Consider the following 23777-nt stretch of genomic DNA (forward strand, 5'->3'; position numbering starts at 1 on the left):
AAACAGATCCTTAGTAGTAGATTTTGCCACATTGATACCTTCTTATTTCATCTTATTTGATAAAAGTTATATTCCATCTATGGCATTATATGTCACGCCCCAAACCCACCGTTGCCTGGGCATATGACACAGGCCCTCATTCCCTAGGGCAAGGCCCGAGAGAATATGCAAGACCTATAGATTGAACATAACCTCAACATTACTGGACAATATGATCCTTATTTCAAAACAAGATAAAATAATTCCATTATTAAGAAGTAACAAAATTTGTCCAATTGTAGATTTCGGTTACTTCACTAATATTAGTGACACACTAACTATTCCTCCTCTCACCAGCAATCCCAAACCATAGCCAAGTACTGAGCATGCCCCCACATACAGCTCTAAAAAATGATTGATATGATCTAATGGCTAGGTAAGAACACCCCCACATACATCATGTGTAATTATCATGAAATCATAAACCAACTATCCAACACTTGTAATTACTGCTCAAACAAGCCGATATATAAATATATCATATATCATCAAAAATAATGATTCTATTCAAAATGGATATATCATGTATCATCAAAATAGCTATTCTATTCAATAGAGGTTTCAAATAATTTATCTGCCATTTTCTAATTAGCACAATCCAGATCCAACAATAGTTAGCTTCCTAGCTTTCGACTAACCACGGTCACCTTCCAATCTATAAGGGGTTCACTATAATACCACATTCCTGCCCATGGCAAGGTTATCCATAAAGTCATTCCCCAACCCATTAGTGGCAATCCATAAAACCATGTTTCTGCCCATGGCAAGAATATCCACAATGTCATACTCCAGCCCGTGGCAGACAATAAGGGTGTGCACGGTTCGGGTCAGGTCAGTATGGAGATATACCTAAAACTGAACCGATTAAACATAGTTCCCTAAAATTAAAAAGAAATCAAAAAGAAATCGAACCAATTGTTAACAAAAACCGCTTGACATCGATCCGAGAAATTTGATTCAGTTCGGTTCGGTTCGATTTATCAGTTTGATGTTCAATGGATTGGTCTAAATGAGCTAGGCTAAGTCTAACATAAAAAACTCCATTTTATATGCAAGAGAAAATATAAAAAAATAAAAAATGAATATATATAATATATGGGTTGGGTCGTTTTGGTTTGAATCGGTTTTTTAAGAACTCAAACCGAAACTGAACCACATTTTTTTGGTTCAAGCCCTTCTCAAACCGACACCAAGTTTGATTTCAAAAAAGCCAATGTAAACCAAAACCGAATAGACCAATGAGGTCGGATTGGTGGTCCGACCGGATTTTTTGCACACTCCTAACAAGCAATCCATAGTACTACTTTCCTACCCAAAGCGAGGCTATTTACAATGTCACAATCCAGCGAGTAACTTGCAATCCACATTAACAAGGATAGTCCAAATACCACCAGCTCAACCAACCAATTATACAAAATTCAGTCTTATGCTTTCCAAATAAAAAGCAACGTACCATATTCCATGCAAATCAAAACATCAATAACATGACTCATATGCATAAAGAAGCATATACATAAATATGTATGTATGTATGTATGCGTGTGTATGTTTTTTATGTATATACGTGTCATATATCAATGATTTTGGTTCGCACGGAATATGATACCTGTTTACATTGAACTTTGCAAGGAATATTGTATTAAATTATTTTTTATTTGGCAATATAAGATGGAATTTTGTATAACTGGATAGTTGATTAAGAGGTATTTGGACTAGCCACACTAATATAGATGGCTAATCACAAGCTGGATTATAATATTATATAGAGCCTCACCAGTGGCAGGAACGTGGTACTGAATTGCCGGTCATGAGATGGAGCATGATATTATGGATATTCTTGCTATGGGCAGGAATGTAGTATTATGGATTGTCTTTTTTTTGAGAGAGATAGGAATGATACTATAGATTGTTAGTTACGGGCTAGAGCATTACATTATGGATAGCCTCGCCACAAGCAGTAATATGATATCATGGTTTGCTAGTCACGTGTTGCAGCATGATTGTGATTAATCCAAAGCTAGAAAGTTAATTGTTATCGGATCCAAATCATGTTAATTAGAAAATGGCATATATTTGAAACCACTGTTGAATAAAACATTTATTTTGATGATATATGATATATCCCTCTTGAACATATTGGTTATTTTAATGAATTATGATGTAATTATATATATGTGCTTGTTTCAATAGTAATTACAAATGCTCGATAGTTGGTATATGATTTCATGATGAATTCATTTATTTCGGTCTGATTATCTGCTAAGTTTTATTATTAGATTATTTATGCTAGTGTGTGTGGAGGGTGATTTTTACTAAGTTGTTAGCTCAACACCACTCTATTACTTTCTTTTCAAAGCTACATAATGCTTAGTACTTGGCTATGATTTAGGATTACTAGTAAGAAGAGGAATAGTTAGAGCATCACTAGTCAAATAATTGAAAGTTGTAATTGGACTTGTTAATGATGGAATTATTCCATCCTACTTTGAATTGAGGGTCGCATTGTCCAATAATGAAGAGGTTGTGTTTAATCTTGCATATTTTCTTGAATCTTGCCCTACGGAATGTGGCCCTGTAACATGCTCAGCACGAATAGTAGGTATATGAGAACCCATGCAAACATATGTTTAGTCCCACATCGAATATGTGTGGAGATGATCTTAGATACTTATACAGTGCCAAAGAACCTAAACAATATTTTCTAGCTAGCCTTTTTGGGTACGATCTTGGTTTATTACAAATGGTTGAGTGGAATTAGCTCATAGCTCACGTGGACTAGGAGGCATTGCAGCATAGGCCCATTTAGGACTTACCATGAACCGGCCATGGTACTTGTGATTAAATTTGATTGAATTGGACCATTAACCTGGCTAGGACACCAAGGCTTAAATGGAAGGGGTATATAAGAACCCGTGCAGGCATATGTGCAGTCCCATATTGGCTACTTACACAAAGCCAAAAAACCTAAACAATACTTTCTGGCTAGCCTTTTCAGGTGAGGTCTTGAGTTATTAATTATATCTTTGTAGATTTCTCACAATCTTTACTGACATTTTTAATTCATTTATTTTTGAGGCCACCTTGACCATTGAGTGCACACCTAGCACTAAGGCAATTTTTCAAACCATAGGAAGCAATTTATTAATTTTAAACTTTATATTTTCTTTTTGTTCTTTTACTTCCATTGTAGCTTTTAACTTGTATTTCTTAACATCTTTCGAGTAACTTTGATTGGCAAGTTTATGAGGTCCCATTGTGAGTTAGAAGCCGTCAGTTATCGAGACCATCCACAACCTCCCAAATCCCTCCTACTTCTCCACCCTCTCCCACTTCCACTTTCAACTGATCAAGTACTTCATATTGTTTCTCATCCATTTTAGGATATAACACATGGAAATCCAAATGCCCTTGAAATGTGAATATTGCAATAAGCATCTGATAAAGAGGTTAGTCCGAAGAATACTAGATGTGCCATTAGTGAAGGCATGAGTAGCTCCAGGCTCTAGAACAACATGCAAAAGACCAGCATCACATGCAAGCAAACAGACTGACCAGATATAATAGACAAAAAAGTTGGACTTACCTAATCCCCATGAATCAAGTGCCCATGGAGGTGACTTTCTAATTGCTGCCCAGTCTGACTTTAACAACTCCATAGGTTTGTATTGTGATCCAACCAGCCACTCAAATTGCTGCAATAAGAACATAAAACCAAAATTATCAAATTCAATAGATATTTACCACCCAAGTTTAAAAAAAGACAATATATGATAATATGTCCAGCAAAGAGAAAACAGATACTTATCAACTTTTGAAATTCATCATGTTGCTGCATCTAGTACCAAAAAGAGATAAGTGGCAACTATTCAAAAGATTTCCCCTTAAAAACATTAAGAACTTGGACACCATAACCAGAAGGAACATAAATTGATATGCATATGGAGGTTACCAGTTTTTTGCTAACTGGACCAAGAAATCAAATCATTGACAAAAGGGAAAATTTATCGAATTAGGAGAACCACATACACCAAGTGCCACATAAATACAGATTATAATTACTGAATGACTTCCTTCAACAAATTCCTACACATGAAAAAGAAAACATAGCAGTACGAGCTAAATATAATATACATGTATGATGTATCCATTGGTCATATGCATGATTTTTTTTTCTCTTGCATTCCCATTACCCATATTCAAAGCTTATGAAGATATTTCCTATGATACTATCTTAGCCAAATATGCCAGCCTACAAAACTTGTAATTTGTAAACAATTGAAAAGACAGACATAGAAATTTGCTTAGCATACTTTGAGCTACAACCAAGGGGTTAAAATAATAGTACCACAAACATACAAGATTATTATAAATTTGCATAGAAGCAAACCTTGGCTTCTAGTTAATGATGGGGCTCAAAATTAGAATAATTAGTCTTCCCAAATTGCTCATGTAGGCACTAATGTTTGTGTCATACTGAGCAACGGCATCACTTTAACATCTTCTTTGTTTTTCTAGGATTTGGAATGCTGACATTTCCAAAAACATTGACAACATGACCTGGCACATCACTCCAAAGACACCACAAAAATTTGAGTTTCTAGCTTAACTTAGAAGTGGCAGCACTTGGCACAATTTTTGAAGTTTCTCATCAAAAAGTGCACTTCAGTGGAAGTTTTAAAACATAAACACATAATTGATTCAAGTATTAAACAGCAATAGAAAGTTGGATATCTCCAAAGAGTTGTCAAATTGTCACAAATTTATCTTCTTTTTAATTCGTGTAAAATGATATGAAATGCATGCTTTTTGTCACCATCAAAATGGAGTGCCCTACCTACAGCAGTCAGTAAGTGCCAAAACTTGGCAGCTTTCAAAAATCCTATCAAAAGACACTCTAGTGCAAATTTTGATCTATCATACCTTTTTATTTTCCTTTCCCTAATGCAATATAGATTGAAATGTTATTTTTTTAATAAGTACAATGGACTACTCAACTCAGTCCGGTAGTCATTACTTGTTGACATATCTATATAATATATTTGTGTATGTGTGTGGAAAATGTGTGCACACACACATTTGTATATATAATCATATTTATATTTGTATTCTTATATCTTCTTTAGGAGTGCCTTGTGTCAAGTTTTTTAGGGCCAGGGAGTTGGAATATTTAGAGCACCTGAAAATTTGGCATTATAGAAAGGTGACATCGTTAAGTAATTACATATAACTCCATCTGCAATACAATAACCTTACTTGAGCCACTAGAAAAAAACTGAAAAAGATTCGAGAACATGAGGTAGAAAAGGTTGGTGGCGGAGTGATCATACAACATCCAGAAAATACACCCAGTAAGCAGCTATATGCATATAATTTGAATATTTTGAATTTGTACTTTAATTTTCTGAAACTTTCTGATTTAGCTGCATTATAGAACCAGGTCAATTCCAATTCCCTACATGAATTACATAAACAAATTTAGCTAATGTTCTTATCTAAAGCATTCTGATAATTTGAGCAATCAAAAGTTGTGGAATGGCAGCAAGCAATGATAAAATAAAACAGAACTCACCAGCATAGAGCTGTTAGAAGCTTCACTGTTCCCATCAAACTCTGATAGGACGTCAAAGGCATGCAGCTTCCAGTCCAATGACTGAGTCACAACGACACTAGCCAAACAGACATTACCATGAACCTGAAATGGTAGTACAAAATTCTTTAGATATAGCAATTTTCGTACTAGTACAGTAGAGATAATGGCTCATATTCATATAATCAAACAAAAAGAAAGTGCTAGAAACTTTGAAAATTTTAAGAAAACTGTGATGGTTAGTAACGATGACTTGTGTAAGAGCTACATGTGCCACAACAATGAAGAATACAGTATTCCTCAACCCCTTGTTTTGTTGATAAGGAAACAAAGATCGATAAAACTAAAACGGAAAGCATTAACCTTACCTTAAGCACCTACATATATTACTAAATATATTTCTCAGAGTATTAGGACTTGGGAGATGAGAGCTTCTTATGCATGATCAAACAAAGATACTCGAATGATTTATAGGATAGCGTGGTGGTTGGATTTTCCTGTTAAGAATGGCACTTGCAATTTCCATGGACAGCTCAGAATGGGGGGAAAAGTATACATGCTCATCACCATAATTTTGTAGCAACAAAAATGCACAGGCAATATGTTAATTTCAAACCAAACCAACTCTCCATCCTATCATACATTACATACTAAGGTTCAAGGATCACATGATGGACTAAAGAGAAAAGGATCCTAGGAATAGGAATTACTTTGCCAGGATGTAACACGAGCTAGATGATGACATGCAAACTAGGAACAACATTGCTTGCTAATTAATTGCCTTCATCCAGCTGACTTTTTATCCATGGCACTTCTTAAAATATTTCTCTCATAGGGACAGAAGGAATATCATCCTTTTCCTAAAATATGGCATTTGAGAAACAGCTGTACATGCATCTCCACCAACTTGCCCCCGTGTCATAGTGGATCAAGTTTGATCTTCTCCAGAGAAGTTGGTGAGAAGTCTTTTTACAACAACAAGCACTGCAGTATATCGCCCTTTAGCATATTAAAAACTTGTTATGACACTGCAACAAGCAACATCCCTGGATCCAATCTCTGAATACAGTAATACTAATCTGACACGCAAAGGAGACAGCTCTCTAAGGGGCTCCACGTTCCTTCCATTTCATTACTCATACACAAAAGTGGAAGAGGAAGCAAAGCCTTCCTCTTCTAGAATCTGTTGAAGCATCCAATACATTCAAAATGTCATTTAATTGAAGCAGCAGGCCCATCGCCTCTGAAGATCAGTCATTTGAAAGTCATAGTTTCAAAGAATCAAACCTACAGGACCATTATAATAAGATGATTTATGATCAAAGCTTTTGACTGTGGAAGAGAGAGTTCTGGGCCACTTGGTGACATTACGAGATATGCCGTTTTATACAAGTAACATGTATAGCTACTTTAAGAGTTTATTCTACAAAGTCCCTTTTTGACATTCCAATAGGTTGCTTAATGACAATTCCAGTGTTATAAGATACCATTTTTTTAGTAATTTACAACAGTTCATCATGGAGTTTTAAAAGTGAGAGTTAAAATGCATATCCACATAAAAGGAAATCCTGGCCTCTTGATAAGTTCATATAAGCCCTTTGGACTGGATAACTGTGCCGGGATCTATTACTTGTTACTATGTCTGATTTAAGTGGTAGGCTTGAGATTCTAGGTAATAGGATCTTTTTACTGGATAGATGCATATTGGTTCCTGATGCAGTAGGATTCAGAATAAAATTTTCTTTGTCCTCCCTTCTCTTGTAAAAACTTGGATGCTATTTTTGCTTAACACCATCCTCTTCCTGCATATACTTAAGCTAGAGCTAATCAATCCCTGGGTCAGGCCGGGCTCAGGCCGAGTTCTATAGCAAAAGTTAGGCCCAGGCTTGACCCAACTTTGCAGAGCCAGTCCCAGGCCCACCCGCCAGGCCCGATCGGGCTTAAGCAGATCAAAGCTGCCTCAAAACAGAGAATAAAAAGAGAACGGAAAAGACTGCCACAGAGGTGAGGGAAAAAAAGTGACCAAGAGAAAATGAGAACAAGCTGAAACTGATGTCTCAAAACGGGCCAAGAAGACACTTTTTTCAGAGATCAAACTCTTTTAGGGAAAAATTGAAAGAGAAATAAACCCACATAGTTAGACGGAGCATTTAAGCAGTAGATCGCTCTTTTCTCTCAACCTTCTCTTTGCAGGTCAAATAAACCAAGCGAAATCACATATGATTAAGCCCAAAAAAACAACTTTTTCTACAAATGTATCTAACATCAAATCCCAAATAACCCCCAAAAAAAATCAAAACCAAGAAGCAATAGTCCCTTACCAAGCACAAGAACTCAAAGAGGCATGAGAGAGGCGTGAAATCAGCCAAGGAAGAGAGAGAGATGGCCGCGGAGAGGTGCCAGTGGCTAAACAAGCATGAGAAGCCCTAGAGAGAGTAGAGAGAGGAGGGGCTTCAGCGGCTACCAAGAGGAGAGATCTGATAGAGTTAGAGTTTCTTAATTCTTATATGTATATACAAGCCGGGCCTGGCCGGGTCAAGCTGTCTTTTAAATTTTTTAGGCCCGACCCAATTTTTTGATCAGGACTATTTTTTTGCCCAAGCCTGTCCCACTGGCCTATTTTTAGTGCCCAGGACCACTAACTTTCGGGCTAGGTGGGCCACATAGCATGTGATCAGCTCTAACTTAAGCATAAGCAAACCTTACGTGCTATTCGGCTGTAACCACGTCAAAAGATTTTAAGAAAAAGCAATTTAAAATGAACTCAAGCTACTGGACATTTGCTGACTAATAGAAGGAGAAACGACGGACATGATAAGTCTTACTTAGCAATGGACAATGATATTGACTAAATGCAGAAGGCATTATAAACTTAATATTGGATGACACTGTAACAATTCAACAGTTTCAGAGTTACGTACAAGTTTGCAATCATTATTTAAAAAGCTCACAGCTTTAGATATCTGGTGGAGACCCCATGCAAAATACTCATCCCTGCATGTCAATGACAGATAACAAAACATGAAAACCCATAAAATAAAATGTATACAAAACTAATTCTATATATTAGAACAATGCACAAACTACTGTGCTTCCACATTTTATGTATAAACCCTTACAATTAAATTATAATGCCAAGCTACATGAGGAAATCATCATTAACATAAAATGAAATTCACTTTGATACTGCTAGTGCAAAGAAGTCGCAGCCAAACAAATCAGCAAAAAGATCACTAATGATTCAATCATATGTTACAACAGATTTCATAAGCATCAACAAGACAAAGTCATTCCAGTATTGACAAACTGAGATGGGAACATCCCTTCTACAATTAAGGAAAGGAGCAATGAGAAGTACTCACATCTTTAGTGAAAAAGGTTATAATAAAAGAGGAGAAATTATAGAACTTCAAACAATTTAGGTGTTGAAGGAAAAAAGAAACAACATATGCATGAGAATAGAAACAATTCAAAGTTAATTCATTTTAGCATGCCAAGATATTAATAGATGACAGGATTTTTTTTGCTTAATATGGATTAATGACAACAAAAAAACCTGACTGAAGCAAACAAATGACAGAGATTGTTACTTTAAATACCAAAATGATCCATTAAGTATGGTGTTCGTGTAGTCTGCCTGAATGATACTTCTTACCAAAAATTAGTGCTTAGTTGATTCTGCAAAAGGAGTACAAACATAAGCATAGTTTGCAAAAGGGAGTTCATATACCTTTGGGTACCTTCTAAACCTAATTCTTTTATCTTTTCTGCAAGGGGTGTCACTGGTTCAGTTACAATGTAAATCGTATGTTTCGCAGTAGATCCATCAACAATTTCGGCCTCAGTGCTATGTAGGAAAGACAAGATATTTGGATGCCTGACCTGCAAGGTACCAAATAAAGCTTCTTAGCCAGCCTGTCATAATGAGTTAAGACATCACTGGCATGTGTCCGTTATAAGGAAATATAAAATTAAAATCTCACAACCAATATGCAAGGCAAATTCCAAACTGAAAAGCAAATAATTTGAAACTTAATTACATAACTCTATAGCAAAGACCTTTATTATGGATCCAACACAAATTTACATGAAGGTAGCCTTCCTAACTAGCCAAGTGCAAAAAAAACACTTTGTTATGTAGCTAACAACAGGTTAAAAAAAAAAATTGCAAACATCCCAATAGATAAACTAGACTCTAATGTTATGTAGTCCCAGAAAAAATGAAAATTGTGACTGAATCTGGTTTTGTTAAACTTTGGGTATGGGTTGGTTAAGGTGCTCTCTATTAGAAATGCACCAACGTGGCACTTGCAGTGAACAACGAGCAAGGACACTCACAGCAAACGGGACAAAGTTGGTTCCAACAAAGGAACAGCTGGTTGCCATTTGGGGCGACCCAACACTGAGACATAATGACAAGGTGGTAATATGAGCGACAATAAGGATGTTAACCAAACAAATCCAGTCCACAAACAGGAGGAACACCAAGGTCTACAAGCTTTATTATGTGGAGAAAAATATTAATACAAAACGAACTCAAATAGGGACAATAGTGATGATAGTGACATTGTTAGCATGGATGCACCAGATATGCACTTCAAAGGAAAAAATTGAAAGACTCATAAGTTAGTTAACACAAGGTAAAATAGAGACAGGTTTGTAACTTTCTTTCTATAACGGGAGAGACATATGGGCATTAGCAATTGCATAGTGGGTATGCGAGTATACATGGAGATCAAAAGTTTAGCACTAGGAATTATAAGCAGATGTGCAGATTGAAATAAGTACTAACAAATTTACCAAAAACAAAATTTCTTTTCTTAGGATTAGACCCAACATGACTGGATAATGCTTGTCCTTTAGGTGCATATTGATGTAGTAAAGAATAAAGGCTATAACATATCCCAGAAGAAAGTTGACTGCCCAAAATAATTTAGACTATATCAGTTCGCAGATAAGAAAATTCTAGAATAGCAAAAGTTATGCTTACAGTAATAGTTATGCCACACATTATATTGTTTCTTTGGCTACAATTCTTCAAATAACTTTTGGGTTTCTGTTTTTTCTTGTTTTCCCCAAAAGAAAGTAAAAAGTAGACACAACTGATACCTTTATGCCACGAATAGCTTATAACAACTTCCCGTTGGAATGGTGATGCCTGACATAAACAAGTTTGACCAGCATGACTATTCCTTACTTATGATTGTTTTATACAGTCGGTTGGCAGGCATAGGGCTTATTCCAAGACTTATGCCTGTTTTGTTCCATGACCAAACTCTATCTTACTGATTATGAATTTTTATTACAAAGCTGAAAAATAGAAAATAGCGATAACCAAACAAAAGAAAGACTTCATCTAAAGTCATAGCAAAAAAAAAAAGATGAGAAGCCACAAGATTCTGATCATCCTAACCAAGATTTGCCGTCTCGGTACTAGACTCCGTACCGGTGCCACACTAGCACTAAATTGGTACCGTACAGTACAGAGTCTTTTCGGTGTACTGACACTCGGTATATCGGTATGCCTCTTGTACAAAGTACCGGTACTGAACTGGTACAGTACAATACGCCCTATAACATCTAATTTGAGCCGGTACAGCCAACTATGATCCTAACTCTAGAGTCATTTCTTGACATAGTTTAGGTTCATGCTCAAAAAACATAAACTCGTTCCAATGTATATTTTAACAAGAACCATGTTGAAAGATATACTGAAACAAAAAAAAAATGAAAAAGATATAGAATTGTCATCTGATTGTACTTGAAAGCTCAGAAGCATTCCAATGATCCTCTAGTAGATAAACAAAATGAGACCGATATAAAGCCTGAATTCTAACTTACACACCCAAGCAACAGATACATATGATGCATAACTTACAGTTCTCAGGCGCTTAACACCATTACGACCAGCAGCCAAGTGACCATCTTGACTGTTACTTCCTGAAAGAGAAAAAATGGATACCATCGATCCGTCATCCTGGAAAAACAGACAACAGAATCTGAGGAGCAAGCAAAAAAAAGAACAAAGAGAATAAAACAATATAGTACAATCATGCATTTCTCAAGGCAGTATAGAACATTAAATCTTTCAATATATGCTTAAATACACCTATACAGATATGAAATGGCTGTGAGTGTGAAAGCTTAAAAAGAAGCCAATTACAAACATTAATATGGCATATCCATGACATTAGGGTGACTATCGGTGGCATTCCGTAAGTATAGTCTTTCATCTCTTCATAGTGGTAAGAAAAATAAGTGGCTTCTAATCAAGGGAAACATCTCAAGTTGTTTGTTAATTCCAGCAGTTTGCAGGCATGAGCAAACTTATAGTAGATCCATGCTAAGATAGCAACATAACCATGAGCTCTATGATCCAAAATGAGAGGACAAGTTGAATGATTGGCAAAAAACAGATGCATTGGAGATCATGTGGTGGTAAAAGCAATGATAATGGAGGGTGCATGATATTTCTGAAACTATTAGAAGGTTAGAAACAAAGAAACTATTATAAAGGAGAAGCAAAAGTAAATGAAGATGAAGGCATAATTTTTTGATAGAATTGCAGCTAGTAGCACTAACTACTGGGGATCAAACGCTAGCTTGCTTTAGGATGGGTTGTTCCTGACTTCCTAATAATCCTACATGCAAAAAAAATATTGGCTTTGATCTTCTAGTCCCTCTAATAATCAAGAGACTGCCACGGGCTTCCCTTTATTAAATATTGGCTTTTTATTTAATTAAAAAGAAGAAGGCAATATTATCATCACTTTCCTTTCAAAGAGATATCAATGACAGTTAGATTGCAATTAGGATTTAACCTATTTTATAAGGACTTTAAGTTGTCTCTCTTAAACCTTACTGATAGAACTAAAAAATATTTTTCAATTTAGGATTGGGCTGAGAACTAATCACAAGTATGCAAACAGTGTTGCATCAAGGCAAAAGGAACAGGTATGGACCAAGGCTAGGATGCAGTTTTTGTGAAAAAATATTGTGTTAAAGAGGGTAATATGCAATGTGTCACAACCTAAGGAGCATGCTAAATGAGGAAACTTGGCACGTGAATTGTGGTTGTCAGTTCTTGTCACAAGTATGCAAACAGTAATGCATCTAGGTAAAAGAAACTCAAACAGGTAAAGTCCAAGCCTAGGAAGCAGTTTTTGTGAGAACATCATGTTAAAGAGTCTAATATGCAAAGTGTCATAATTCAGAAGCATGCGAATGAGGAGACTTGGCACATGAATAGTGGTTGCTAGTTCTTGATCGACGATAAAAAAATAGAAAAGCCTGATTATTTAGATTCAAGAACCATGGGTGTCTCATCAGAAGAAGATGTTCATGGCCACGTATCTGGATGAAAACCACAGACTAACACATTCATTCACTCCTCATATGATGTCATTCCAACAAATAACCAAAACAGTCATACAAAACAACCACTAGAACAATGTGTGGCCTGGCAACAGCTAACTTCCTAAGTTGAAAACAAACACGTCTGTCAAACTTCACCAACGCAGTCACACTGAAGCAACAAACTTTTATGAGTGCAAACCAAATTCTTGATTTTTTTCCTCTAGAATTATTATAATAACTCGAGAAAAGATCCTACACATTCAGAAGAACTTCTTTGACAAGTAGTTTGTGAAGCAAAGCAAAATCTTTTTGTGCACTCATTGATCTCATCCTTCCCCATACTCGGATCAGAATCAAGAAACCCTACAATTCTAAAACTCCCTAATAATCCCAAGATCGCATATCTTTCCCGATTTAAAAATCAAAAAAGAGCAGCGAAGAAAAAGACGGAAATCAAGAAATCAAGAAACAACAAAAGGAAAAAAAAAACACTGAAATTCTCAACAAGTAGATTCCAATCGGTAAAAGAAAACAACCTTCCAACCTAATCGATTTCTTAACATGGTGACAAGCCAAATTCAACATTATAGCCCCAATCAAGATGCGATCTTTCCAGACATCATAACAACGATTCAATGAATAAATCAAGATAAAGAGAAGAGAGGGATGGGAAATTGGGGAACCTTGGAGGTGCCGCGGTAGTGAGTCCAGGATCCCCAGGCGGAGGGGTAGGGTTCGCCGACGTTGTACGGGAGATCCCTGATGCCAGCGCCGGATCCGGCCACCACACCCTTGAGAAATCTGAACATTGTTTCCTCGCCTCGGAAAAGCGGAGAGAGGAGAAGAGAAGAAGAGAGAGAGAGAGAGAGAGAGAGAGAGAGAAGTGAGGCGTTTCTCCGATCTGGAACCGGGGAGAATAGAAGGAGAAAGTAAAGAGAGAAAAAAATTGCTCGATGAACGTATCGAGTTACCTGGGTATTTCTGTAAATAAATAAAAGAACTCGGTAGACTGGTCCGGCGGAATATTTAGATTGGGGCTGTGACGGCTCTATGACATGTTATGTATCCGAATCTTGAGGACAGGTTGAGGCGTGTTCGGCGTGATAGCATGTTTAGCGACGTGATCCGCATGTACCATGTATCTTCAGTTGCGAGCTGCGATCGGCCACCGCCAACTAGGGCAAGGAGAGCGGCCGTCCCGTGCTTGCATCCTTGAACCTGGGAAAGGTCTAATACTCGTGTCAAAGCCTGTATTTGGAAGCAGGATAAGCAATTCAGGGATGATTTGTTGTTATCCCTGGATACAGCAGTTTCCAAATAAAGTGAAATAACCAAAGATAATGCAAAATTTGTAGTTGAAACAAGCAATTTTATTTTCTTTTTAATCATTACATAGCATTGGGATACCAATTGTTTTTTTAGATTAAAAAATATATCCTCGCATTTTTTAAAATTATTTTTTTAGAGTGCAATTTGCTTTTTTTTGGTATTTCCACTGATCAAGTGGAGATAAAATGCAGGGATAATGGAATTCTAGGGATGCTAGGAAATCATCAATCTAACAATTTTCTAATTTTGGTCTGGATTGGCATTTATCCCATAGGCATTACAAGATAAATGCCTCAAGCCACCTCTAATCTCATGGAAATCAAGCCATTCAAGTGTTCCGCATATGCCATGCAAGCAAAAGAAAGTATTAAATGTAAGGGTGCAAATGGGTCAGGTCGGGCTCACAGCTAAAATTTTTGACCCAACAGATCATTTGGGTCGGATCCACGTATAATCCGGCCCCAACCCAAAAAAATTAAGCCCGGATCGGCTCTGAATCGAGTATGGGTCAGGCCTGCATCAGGATTGAATCTATATTAATCATTTTTATTCGGCAGTGATATCTCTTGAATTTGTTAAAATGTATCTACCACTATTTTTTATAAACATACTACTGAAAAAAAGTGTGCATAGGCCAAGACAAGGAATATAGTTTTGATAATGATACATGACAAAGTTTAACAACTGCAAAAAGACTCATCATGAATCTATTTTTTTTATATGGCAAAATTATACTCTATTTTGTCTTCCTTAGTCTAAATTTCTTTTTAAGATGAACAATGTTTCTATTTAATGTAACTAACCTAAGCCTTAATGTAAAACTCATGCCATTCGACAGTACACAAAAGACAATCTCTTCCATTTCCTTCGTCCTCAAACATAAGAAGAGATTAAAATAATAGAGAGTTAGAAACCCTTGCGCACTCTTTTGGGTCCTAACGATGTACCGGATTAGGGTTGGGTCGGATTAGAATTTAGTAAACTTAGACTCAACTCAAAAACTAGAATAAGTTTAATTTTAGAACCCGACTCAGCCCCACATATCCTTTAAATTGCGTCGAATTAGGTCTAAGCAGGTTGGGTCATGGGTCAACCCGACCCACTAGCAGCCTTAACTGAAGGGCTATTTTAATGCAAGAGGAACGATTAATAGCTATGACTAGATTTTATATATTAATACAGATTCAATTTGAGCTAGTGTGCTTTTCTTATCACCCTTATTTCTATTTTTTTGAGTGAAAGATAAATTGATAAATCAAGGTAGGATTGGGTTCGCCAAGTCAAATTTGGTCATGGTGTATTAAAGATGTTAGATTGGGTTGAATAAGAACATGAAGATATGCAAAAATTTTGGACATTTTTTATCAAAATAATATATAATGGATTGAGGTCTCAATTATTCATCAAATTGTATGATACATCATGCGCAATTTAACAAGGCCAATATATAATCATATAAATCTATAGGTAATTTATGTGAAACATAATATATATGAATTAAAATGTAAATACTATTTATTCATTTGTTTGTTTATTTGTTTATTTATTTATTTATTTGATTGGTTGGGTTAGGGTTGAGTTTGGTTAGGTCCAGGATAAGGTCAAGTTTGATTTGAGTTGAGGCCAATTCTAAGCAAACCCTTCTTAAGATTGGGTTGGGATCTTTAAACCAAGCCAACCCAAATTAATTTATAACACCTTCACCAACCCCGTTAGATAAATTTTGTATCGAAATCACTCACCTTGAATTGGCATCATGAAATGTGCTGCATAATGAAGCAACATGGATGGTGCAACATAGCTGTGTTACCTTCTCGAGCAATATTTCAGAGTTTCCATGTCTTTGCACATTCGATAATTGGAGCACTTGCACATCTAAATTTGCAGGATTTGTTGCTAGCTTCCATGTTTCAACTGTTGTCTGAGTTGAATAAAAATTGAAAGTGAATAAAACTTTCCATTGAAAGACCAAGTTTACCAAATAAATATAACTTAGATCTTTTATAAACTTTAAATCTTAAAGATGTTGAAGCCAAGCGACGATCAAGACCACGAAAATCCTAACCTTCAAAAGACTATACACAAGAATAAGTGCCAAATTTTCATGAGGCTGGAGATATGTAGAACAACATTATCAACATGCTTTACCTAATCGATCAGCAAAATATTTAACCACTGAATAGAAAAACATGATCAGTTCTGCTGTCCTTGCCGTGCTTACATGTCATCCTACAACGTCCCAAGAGTAGCATTCTCCTCACTAATTAATTCTCATCGCATGAATGTCTTAACATGACCTAGTTTTAATTAACAGCAAAGCAATAATTGCTTACATTATTTTATTGGGTTAACTAAGAATAGTCAATGAATAAAAGAGCTTGAATAAAACAGTAAACCCATGATTTCCTCAAATACATGTTGCAGTACAGAATGAAGAACAGCACAACCATAGATAAGCATACAATCACATCAACAGTCGCATGTTTTCAAATTACTCCCCAACCACTTTAAAATCCAAAGACAAGACAAATACAAGAACAGCACCAGAATAGGGAGCAACACTTCAAAACACTCTAGGCTTGCAGACGATGGTGGAATGCTTCAATATGTGAAGACTGAACTGCCCTCCCTTCTCAGAGGTATCGATCTTGCTCTGGCCCGGAGGCGGCAGTAGCTCAAAGTTCTGGACCAACTGGCCGATGGTGATGTTGAGAATCGGCAATGCGAGTATAATTCCAGGGCAGCTCCGGCGACCGACACCGAAGGGCAAGTATCTGAAGTCATTGCCATTGGCTTCCACCTTGGCTTCCTCCTCTAAGAATCTCTCGGGTCGGAACTCCTCGGGGTTCTTCCAGTTGTCGGGGTTGTTGGCGAGCCACCAGGCATTGACGAGGATCTTGCTCTCGGCGGGGATGTCGCAGCCGGCGAGCTTGGCGTCGTGGAGGTTCATGTGGGGGACGAGGAGGGGGATGGCCATGCGGAGGCGGAGGGTCTCCTTGACGACGGCCTGGAGGTAGGGGAGCTTGGGGATGTCGGGCTCGGTGATCTGGACGCCGGGGCCGAGCACGGTGTCGAGCTCCTGCCGGAGCTTGCGCTGGATCTCCGGGTGGTTCACCAGCTCGGCGATGCCCCACTCAATGGACCACAGGGTCGTCTCAATGGCTGCATGAATGGCGGTGGCAAAACGGACCTCAGGCCTTGGAACCACATAATAATAATATAAGACTGTAGAATAAAATTATAGTGTAGACTTGGTCAAAAGAAAGATAAGGCTGTCTACCGCCATCCACTGATTCGAGATATCCGCAGACTGGTTCAGAAAATGCTAGCTGTCGAGATTGGTCATGTATATCATGAGATGAATAGAGCTGCAGACTGGATAGCCTCATATGTGGCTCGTCATGCTGGGAACGTCATCTGAACGAGTCTAGCTGGTGTTGTTGCTCTGTTTACTTTCTTTTGACTTGGCAGATTGTACTTTATTTTGATTTAGTGGAAATGGATTGCCGTTTTACCAAAAAAAAAAAAAAAAAAAAAGAGAGAGAGAGAGAGAGAGAGAGAGAGAGAGAGAGAGAGAGGAGGAGAAGAAGAAGATAAGGCTGTCCAGCTCATGGACGTGGCTAAAAACTGCCACCTTCTTGATTCAAAGAAAGATGTCGTTGGATTTTTGCTAGTAATCCTATGTGGCAATTGAGGATTGGTGCCAGGGGTAGGTAAGAGATGTGGTGAGCGTATTGCCTGGATATCATAATGTCAGCATCCACTAACCTTGGAAAATGTAATTTAAATTTTTCTTGGTGAAATGTCTAAGATTGAAGCCTCTTTTAAGGAAGATCATGAACATCCATTAATTGCGGTTATTCATATAGAAATATATACAGAGAGTACAGCTCTAATCACGTCCTAAAATCAAGCTAATAGAGTTGTAATCTTATTAAGCTGATTGTTGTTGTGATGAGCTGTATTATTATTATTATTATTATTTTTCTTGCTTGGTTGAGCTGATTCGGGAAGGATTAATATATTGGGGAGTTTGGTTGTAAGAAGCATTGGTCAAAAATTACAGGCCACGGAATTGGATTGCTTCATTTTTCTCTTTTGATCAATCCATTCGAAAGCTCAAAAGAAATAATTTGTAAAAAATGATTTTAATATGCATCGATAATAGAAACTGCAGACCAATTTGTCTTACTCGTCTGATTTTAGTGCATCACGCTACAAAAATGTTGCGTTTTCCTATTAGAAATATTATAAAAATGTTTACGTTTTCAAGTGTTCGTAGTCGTTTTGACATTTCTAGCACCTGACCTAGAATAGAAAATTGTGCCGCCTAAATTTGGTAAAAAAGAAAAGGGGTCCTACACGAAATGTCTCGTAGTTTTAGGTTTTTAGGTTTGCTAGATTCTTAGAATCCTTATCAATAAGTCCGGCTAGTTTTCTTTATCGACAAGTTGACATTTTTTATTTATAGTAATGGTTGGGTCGAATTCTAAACGAGGCTGACATTCGAGTGTCCTCTTTCTTAACCATTATCGGACAACTAGGATCATCTTCCTGGTTCTTATCACTAAGTCAAGTTACATAATGATCAATTAAATACGAATTATCTTCACTCAATAAACCAAACGCGGATGGCCATATCGAACATAATATTCTTTTCATTTAAACAACAGAATAATATTATCTTAAATTTCAAAAAATAGTATAAGATGCTTAACGGACTCATAAAACATTGTTCTAGTCCACATGGTGATGACTTCACCAGGTTGCAAATTGGACCAACCCCTATTGCACTGCGCCAGATTCTTGGAGTTGCCCCAGTCCCCAGATGTCACGCGAGACTAGGAACAATTTTCCCGTGACTGGAGGGAGCTTATAGCATCACTCCCCAAATTTTCTTTGCATGTTCCGTATACTTGTGCCCTTAAATATGGCAGCATATATGGACGTGAACAAGAGCGGTTCGATGCATTGACTTGGGGCCTAAAGCGAATTCAAAAGCTCCAACAGAAATATATTTGAAGGCCTCAGTGCATAAATAAAGAAAGAAATACTAAATTTCTTTAGATAAGAGATACGTCCCAACATAAATACATTTGAAGGCCTCAATACATTTATAGCTATAAAAATATCTACCATTTGAGGTCCCTAAGGCTCCAAATGCATTAGAGACCTCAATGCATTTGGAGGCTTATCTTGAAATTTACGATAATAAATGCATTTGGGGGCTGGAGCTGCCCGCTTAAGGGTTGAGCCGGCCCCGGATATAAAGAATTAAAGATAGAATTGCACCCATATAAATAGATTTTGGCCTTCTTGTACAGAAGATACCGTGGGCTAGTGATATTTACCAATAAATAGGTTGTCTCCCTCTTTTAGTTATAAATCGAGAAGTTATTGGTTGAACTAGGTCTACTAGCTCGGTTGCCAACCATGAAGCAATGCTCACATACATGGATGAAAAAGAAGCGTGTTGCTCTGGGATTGGGGTCCAACCAATAATTTTTATCTAAAAATATGCTCAAATCTAAGAGGTTGGGGAAAGAAGACTTTCCGTGTGCATCATATACGGAAAGACGGGGCTTAGTTTATCATCCACCACGTGACTCAACTACATGCCATGAATTCTATTCACCACAGTGCTCCATCCACCAGTCTATTATCTAGTAGGAGTAAGACCACAACCTCCCATGGCTCCATCCATCCAAAACTGAAGCCCAGTGGAATGCAAGGAGGCTCTTTTCCCAATTGGCTCCAAAAGAAAGCCTTGATCGTATTAGATCATATGAACACTACATCTCTCACAAGCTGGGACAACGCTTTAGAATGGCACCGTCCTTTTTTTTTTTTTGATAAATCAGATAATTTAAGTTAATTGAGTACAAATATATCTATAGAAATCAAAAAATAAAATATGAAAAAAAGTAAGTTCTTTCCCTTTAATAAGAATATAATATGTATTTCTTACAACTTTCTCAAAAAAAAAAGTAAATGCTCGGCTTAATATAAATCACTCTTTCATGTTCAAAGAAATATACCAAAATTATTTTTTAGACATCATATTTTTAAAAAAAAATTTAAAAAAATATTTTAATAATAAAAAATTATTTCCGAAAAAACAAACCGCCCAACTTATCCTTCCTCAACTTTGCCGGCTTTTATGCTAAAAGTCCCTGTAAAGTCGTTGATTCCAAAATTGCTCTCTTTTGTCTCGTATCCCCAGTAAAATGAACAATGGAGCAGACTGAATGGCTCCTTAGGTAGCCAACCAGAACTATTTTATGAAATATCTTGGATTAAGACAAAAATAAACATGGAAGAAAAAAGAAATATGGTAGACGTAAATAAAATAAACATAGAAGAAAAAGAAATACAGCAGGCGCAAAGAAAGAGGAGGTAGAAGAGTACCTGCAACGTTGATGTTCTCTACGATGTAGAGGACGTTGTCCTCATTAATCTCTCCCTTCCTCTCCGCTTCTAGGATGTGATCTATGGCACATTTGAGCTCCATATTGCTCGCCCCCTTGGTACTCGCCAGCTTCCTGTCCCATTTTCACCCACAGATCATATATGTCGTCGATAACAAATACAAACAAGCCAAGCAGTCTTATCAGCTAATAATTAGCATTACTTTCCCCAAGAGGACGTCTTAAATACGACTCTGGATGGTGGCGGCCCACCAACCACCATTCCTGGATAAAAAGCAGCGAGCCCACAGCATGATGCAAAAATTTAAATAAAAGAAAAAGTGAAGGCTGGCAACAGATACCAAACCCACGCAAACACCATGAATATCCCACAAATAACCAAACATCAGTTAAATCTAAAACCTTATAATATGATAGCATATATAATATAATACGAACACTTACTTTCTATCCTTGATGAAGAAGTCCTTGAAGAGCTGCAGCCTGCGGTCTTTGACCTCCTGGCAGATCTTAAGATACCCCCTCAAGAAGGGCCTCAAGATGGGGATGAAGTCCCCATAATTATACTCAAAACTCTGCGCCAACCTGCTCCTCTCTCCATTGAGTGCCTTGAGCTTGTTGAAGAGAGGGTCGTCCTCGCTCTCGAATCGCCGGTCGAACATAATCCGGTACATGTTGTTGTACATCATAAGCTGCAGCCTCCTCCTTAGCACGATCCCCTCGGTGGCGGCGTTGGGGTTGGCCTTGACGTCCTCCACCACCCGGCGGGCCTCCTCCTCCCAGCCGTGGCGGTTCTGCTGCACGACCTTGTTGGTGAAGAAAGGGACGGTCATGATGCGGCGCATCTTGCGCCAGTGCTCGCCGTAGACGGTGAAGACCATGTCCTGGCCTTTGCCGGTGAAGATGTCGAAGACGACGTTGCGGGTGCGGGAGCCGAACTCGACGCCCTGGGTGTGCAGGACATCGCGGGCCATCTCGGGGGACGAGACCACGACGAGGTTCCGCTGGCCCATGCGGAGGAGGAAGATGTCGCCGAAGCGCTTGGCGAGGGCTGTCAGATTTCGATGGTTGAGGTCGTCGCCGACTTGTAGCCAGTTGCCGAAGATGGGGACAGGGAGGGGTCCGGGGGGCAGCCTGAAGCGCTTCCCCCGGAGCTTGGACACGGCGATGGCGAGTGTCACTGCGGCGAAAAGCCCCAACAGGGACTTCTCCAGGAGGACTAGATCCATTACTCTTCACACGAGACCAAAAGCAGAGAGAGAGAGGGGAGCCGGGTGGGTGGCGAGGATTGGGATGGAGTGGATGAGAGGTGGGGTGGGGACTTGGGAGGGTTTTAAAGGGGGTGGGGTTGACGGAGGGCCGTTAGGGATGACGGAGTAGGTGGGAACTGAGGTAAGGTGGGCGCATGGCGTGTGGTGGTTGACATTTATAGTGGGCCTTTTGGTGTGGCCCACATTGGGAATAGCTTGGGTACGTTTCTGATTCGGGATCATGGTCCCTGTTGGTCAACTTAATGTTAAGTTGACTTAATTTGCAGCTTGCACCATAGCATGGGATGCCTACAATGTTACCATAATGTGGGAACTATAGAAAACACACAACTTGTCCAATTCCGGGACCAAGACACGTTTGGAATTGCAAACTACTAAGGGGATAGCATGGTTGTTGACATAGATACTTGAATTAGGTATGCAAATAATATGTTGGTTTCTTGGGATGGCCATTCAGGGCGACAATCATGGACGTCATTTAAATTCAAATGACATAAGCACAAACGTATGGACCACTTCATTCAAGAGCGACAATCATGGCCGCCATTCAAATTCAAATGGCCGCAATGCGTGCCAGCCACATCATCGACCACGCGCATGGATCACTCCATTCAAGAGCGACATTCAAATTCAAATGCTGGCCATGCACACAAGCCACACTCAAATTCAAATTCAAATTCAAGGATGACAATCAATGACGCCCAAATTTGCAGCCTTGATGTGTGCCGAGTGGAGCATTCCAAAGGGGCCAAGTGTCAACTTATGAGGTCTCTTCATGAGAACGTGATTCAAGGCTACATCATTTGAATTTGTCTTTCCGTTTGAATGTTTGAATTTGAAATTTGAATTGTTTTTGTCTTAGGTCTATATAAGGGATAGGTTAGGACTATCCAAGACATCTTGGAGCATTTGTATTTCCACCTTAGAGTGTGTCAGCCTATTGGCTTGGGAGGCCTTGTGTCTATGTATTTCGACTTTAGGATTGTCTAAGGCTTGGGCTAGTGTGGGATAAACTAATCCCCGCTAGATTAGGCTAGTGTGGGATAAACTAATCCCCGCTAGATTGGGCTAGTGTGGGATAAACTAATCCCCCCTAGATTGGGCTAGTGTCGGGATAAATCATTCTCCCACTAAATTGTTCTTGTTTTAATTACAATCGAATCAACAATCTTTCCTCTCATTGTTCTTAGCTTGTATATTGATTCAACTTGTACAATCATCGGGATAAGCTGCAGCCAGTAATTTTGATCATTGGACTTACAACAAATCTATTGACGTTGCTTAAGTTCGATTGAGGCATCATCCAAAACTAAGGAGGACGCCAAAGTCAGCGGCCAAGGTGTAGAAAGGCTTAGTGTGGGCACCGGCCGACCGACGTGCCCTACCACAATAGTCTTCCCTACTCGACAATCAGAAATTCAAAGTTTGAGGTTTGGATGCTTCATCTCCAAATATTTGAGTCTGAGTAATTATGATATCGGCGAGTTTCCAATTCATTCTCTCTCAAATAAAAAAATAATTTATATTTTAGTAATTAAATATCGTTAATGATATACATATATATTATCACCTAGCTAGTACCATATGAAATGATATACTTTTATATCTTAGTAATTTAATGCGGTTATGGATATATTATCACCTAGCTAACATCTTGCGAAATAATATATTCCTCATTTCCATTTTACTGCAACCTCTAACTAGCTCTCTCAAGAGTAAATGGCGGAGCATTTGGGTAACCTTACCAAGACTTTAGTTTGGAGATGC

At 38.2% G+C, this 23777-nt stretch overlaps 1 protein-coding gene and 1 pseudogene across 1 annotated transcript; both read right to left on the bottom strand.

The window, feature by feature from the left end:
• Positions 1 to 13916, bottom strand: part of LOC120110173 — a 30790-nt pseudogene extending 16874 nt beyond the window's left edge.
• Positions 13917 to 16680: 2764 nt separating this feature from the next.
• LOC120110174 (trans-cinnamate 4-monooxygenase-like) lies at positions 16681 to 22038 on the bottom strand. Its single transcript, XM_039124365.1, has 3 exons — positions 21184 to 22038; positions 20720 to 20853; positions 16681 to 17473 (listed from the first exon to the last, which is right to left on the bottom strand). The coding sequence occupies exons 1-3, from the start codon at positions 21966 to 21968 to the stop codon at positions 16875 to 16877; spliced, it is 1518 nt and encodes a 505-aa protein (XP_038980293.1). The 5' UTR covers positions 21969 to 22038; the 3' UTR covers positions 16681 to 16874.
• Positions 22039 to 23777: the final 1739 nt, after the last annotated feature.

Source organism: Phoenix dactylifera, chromosome 3 (assembly GCF_009389715.1).
Source record: "Phoenix dactylifera cultivar Barhee BC4 chromosome 3, palm_55x_up_171113_PBpolish2nd_filt_p, whole genome shotgun sequence".
Classification (NCBI taxonomy): domain Eukaryota; kingdom Viridiplantae; phylum Streptophyta; class Magnoliopsida; order Arecales; family Arecaceae; genus Phoenix; species Phoenix dactylifera.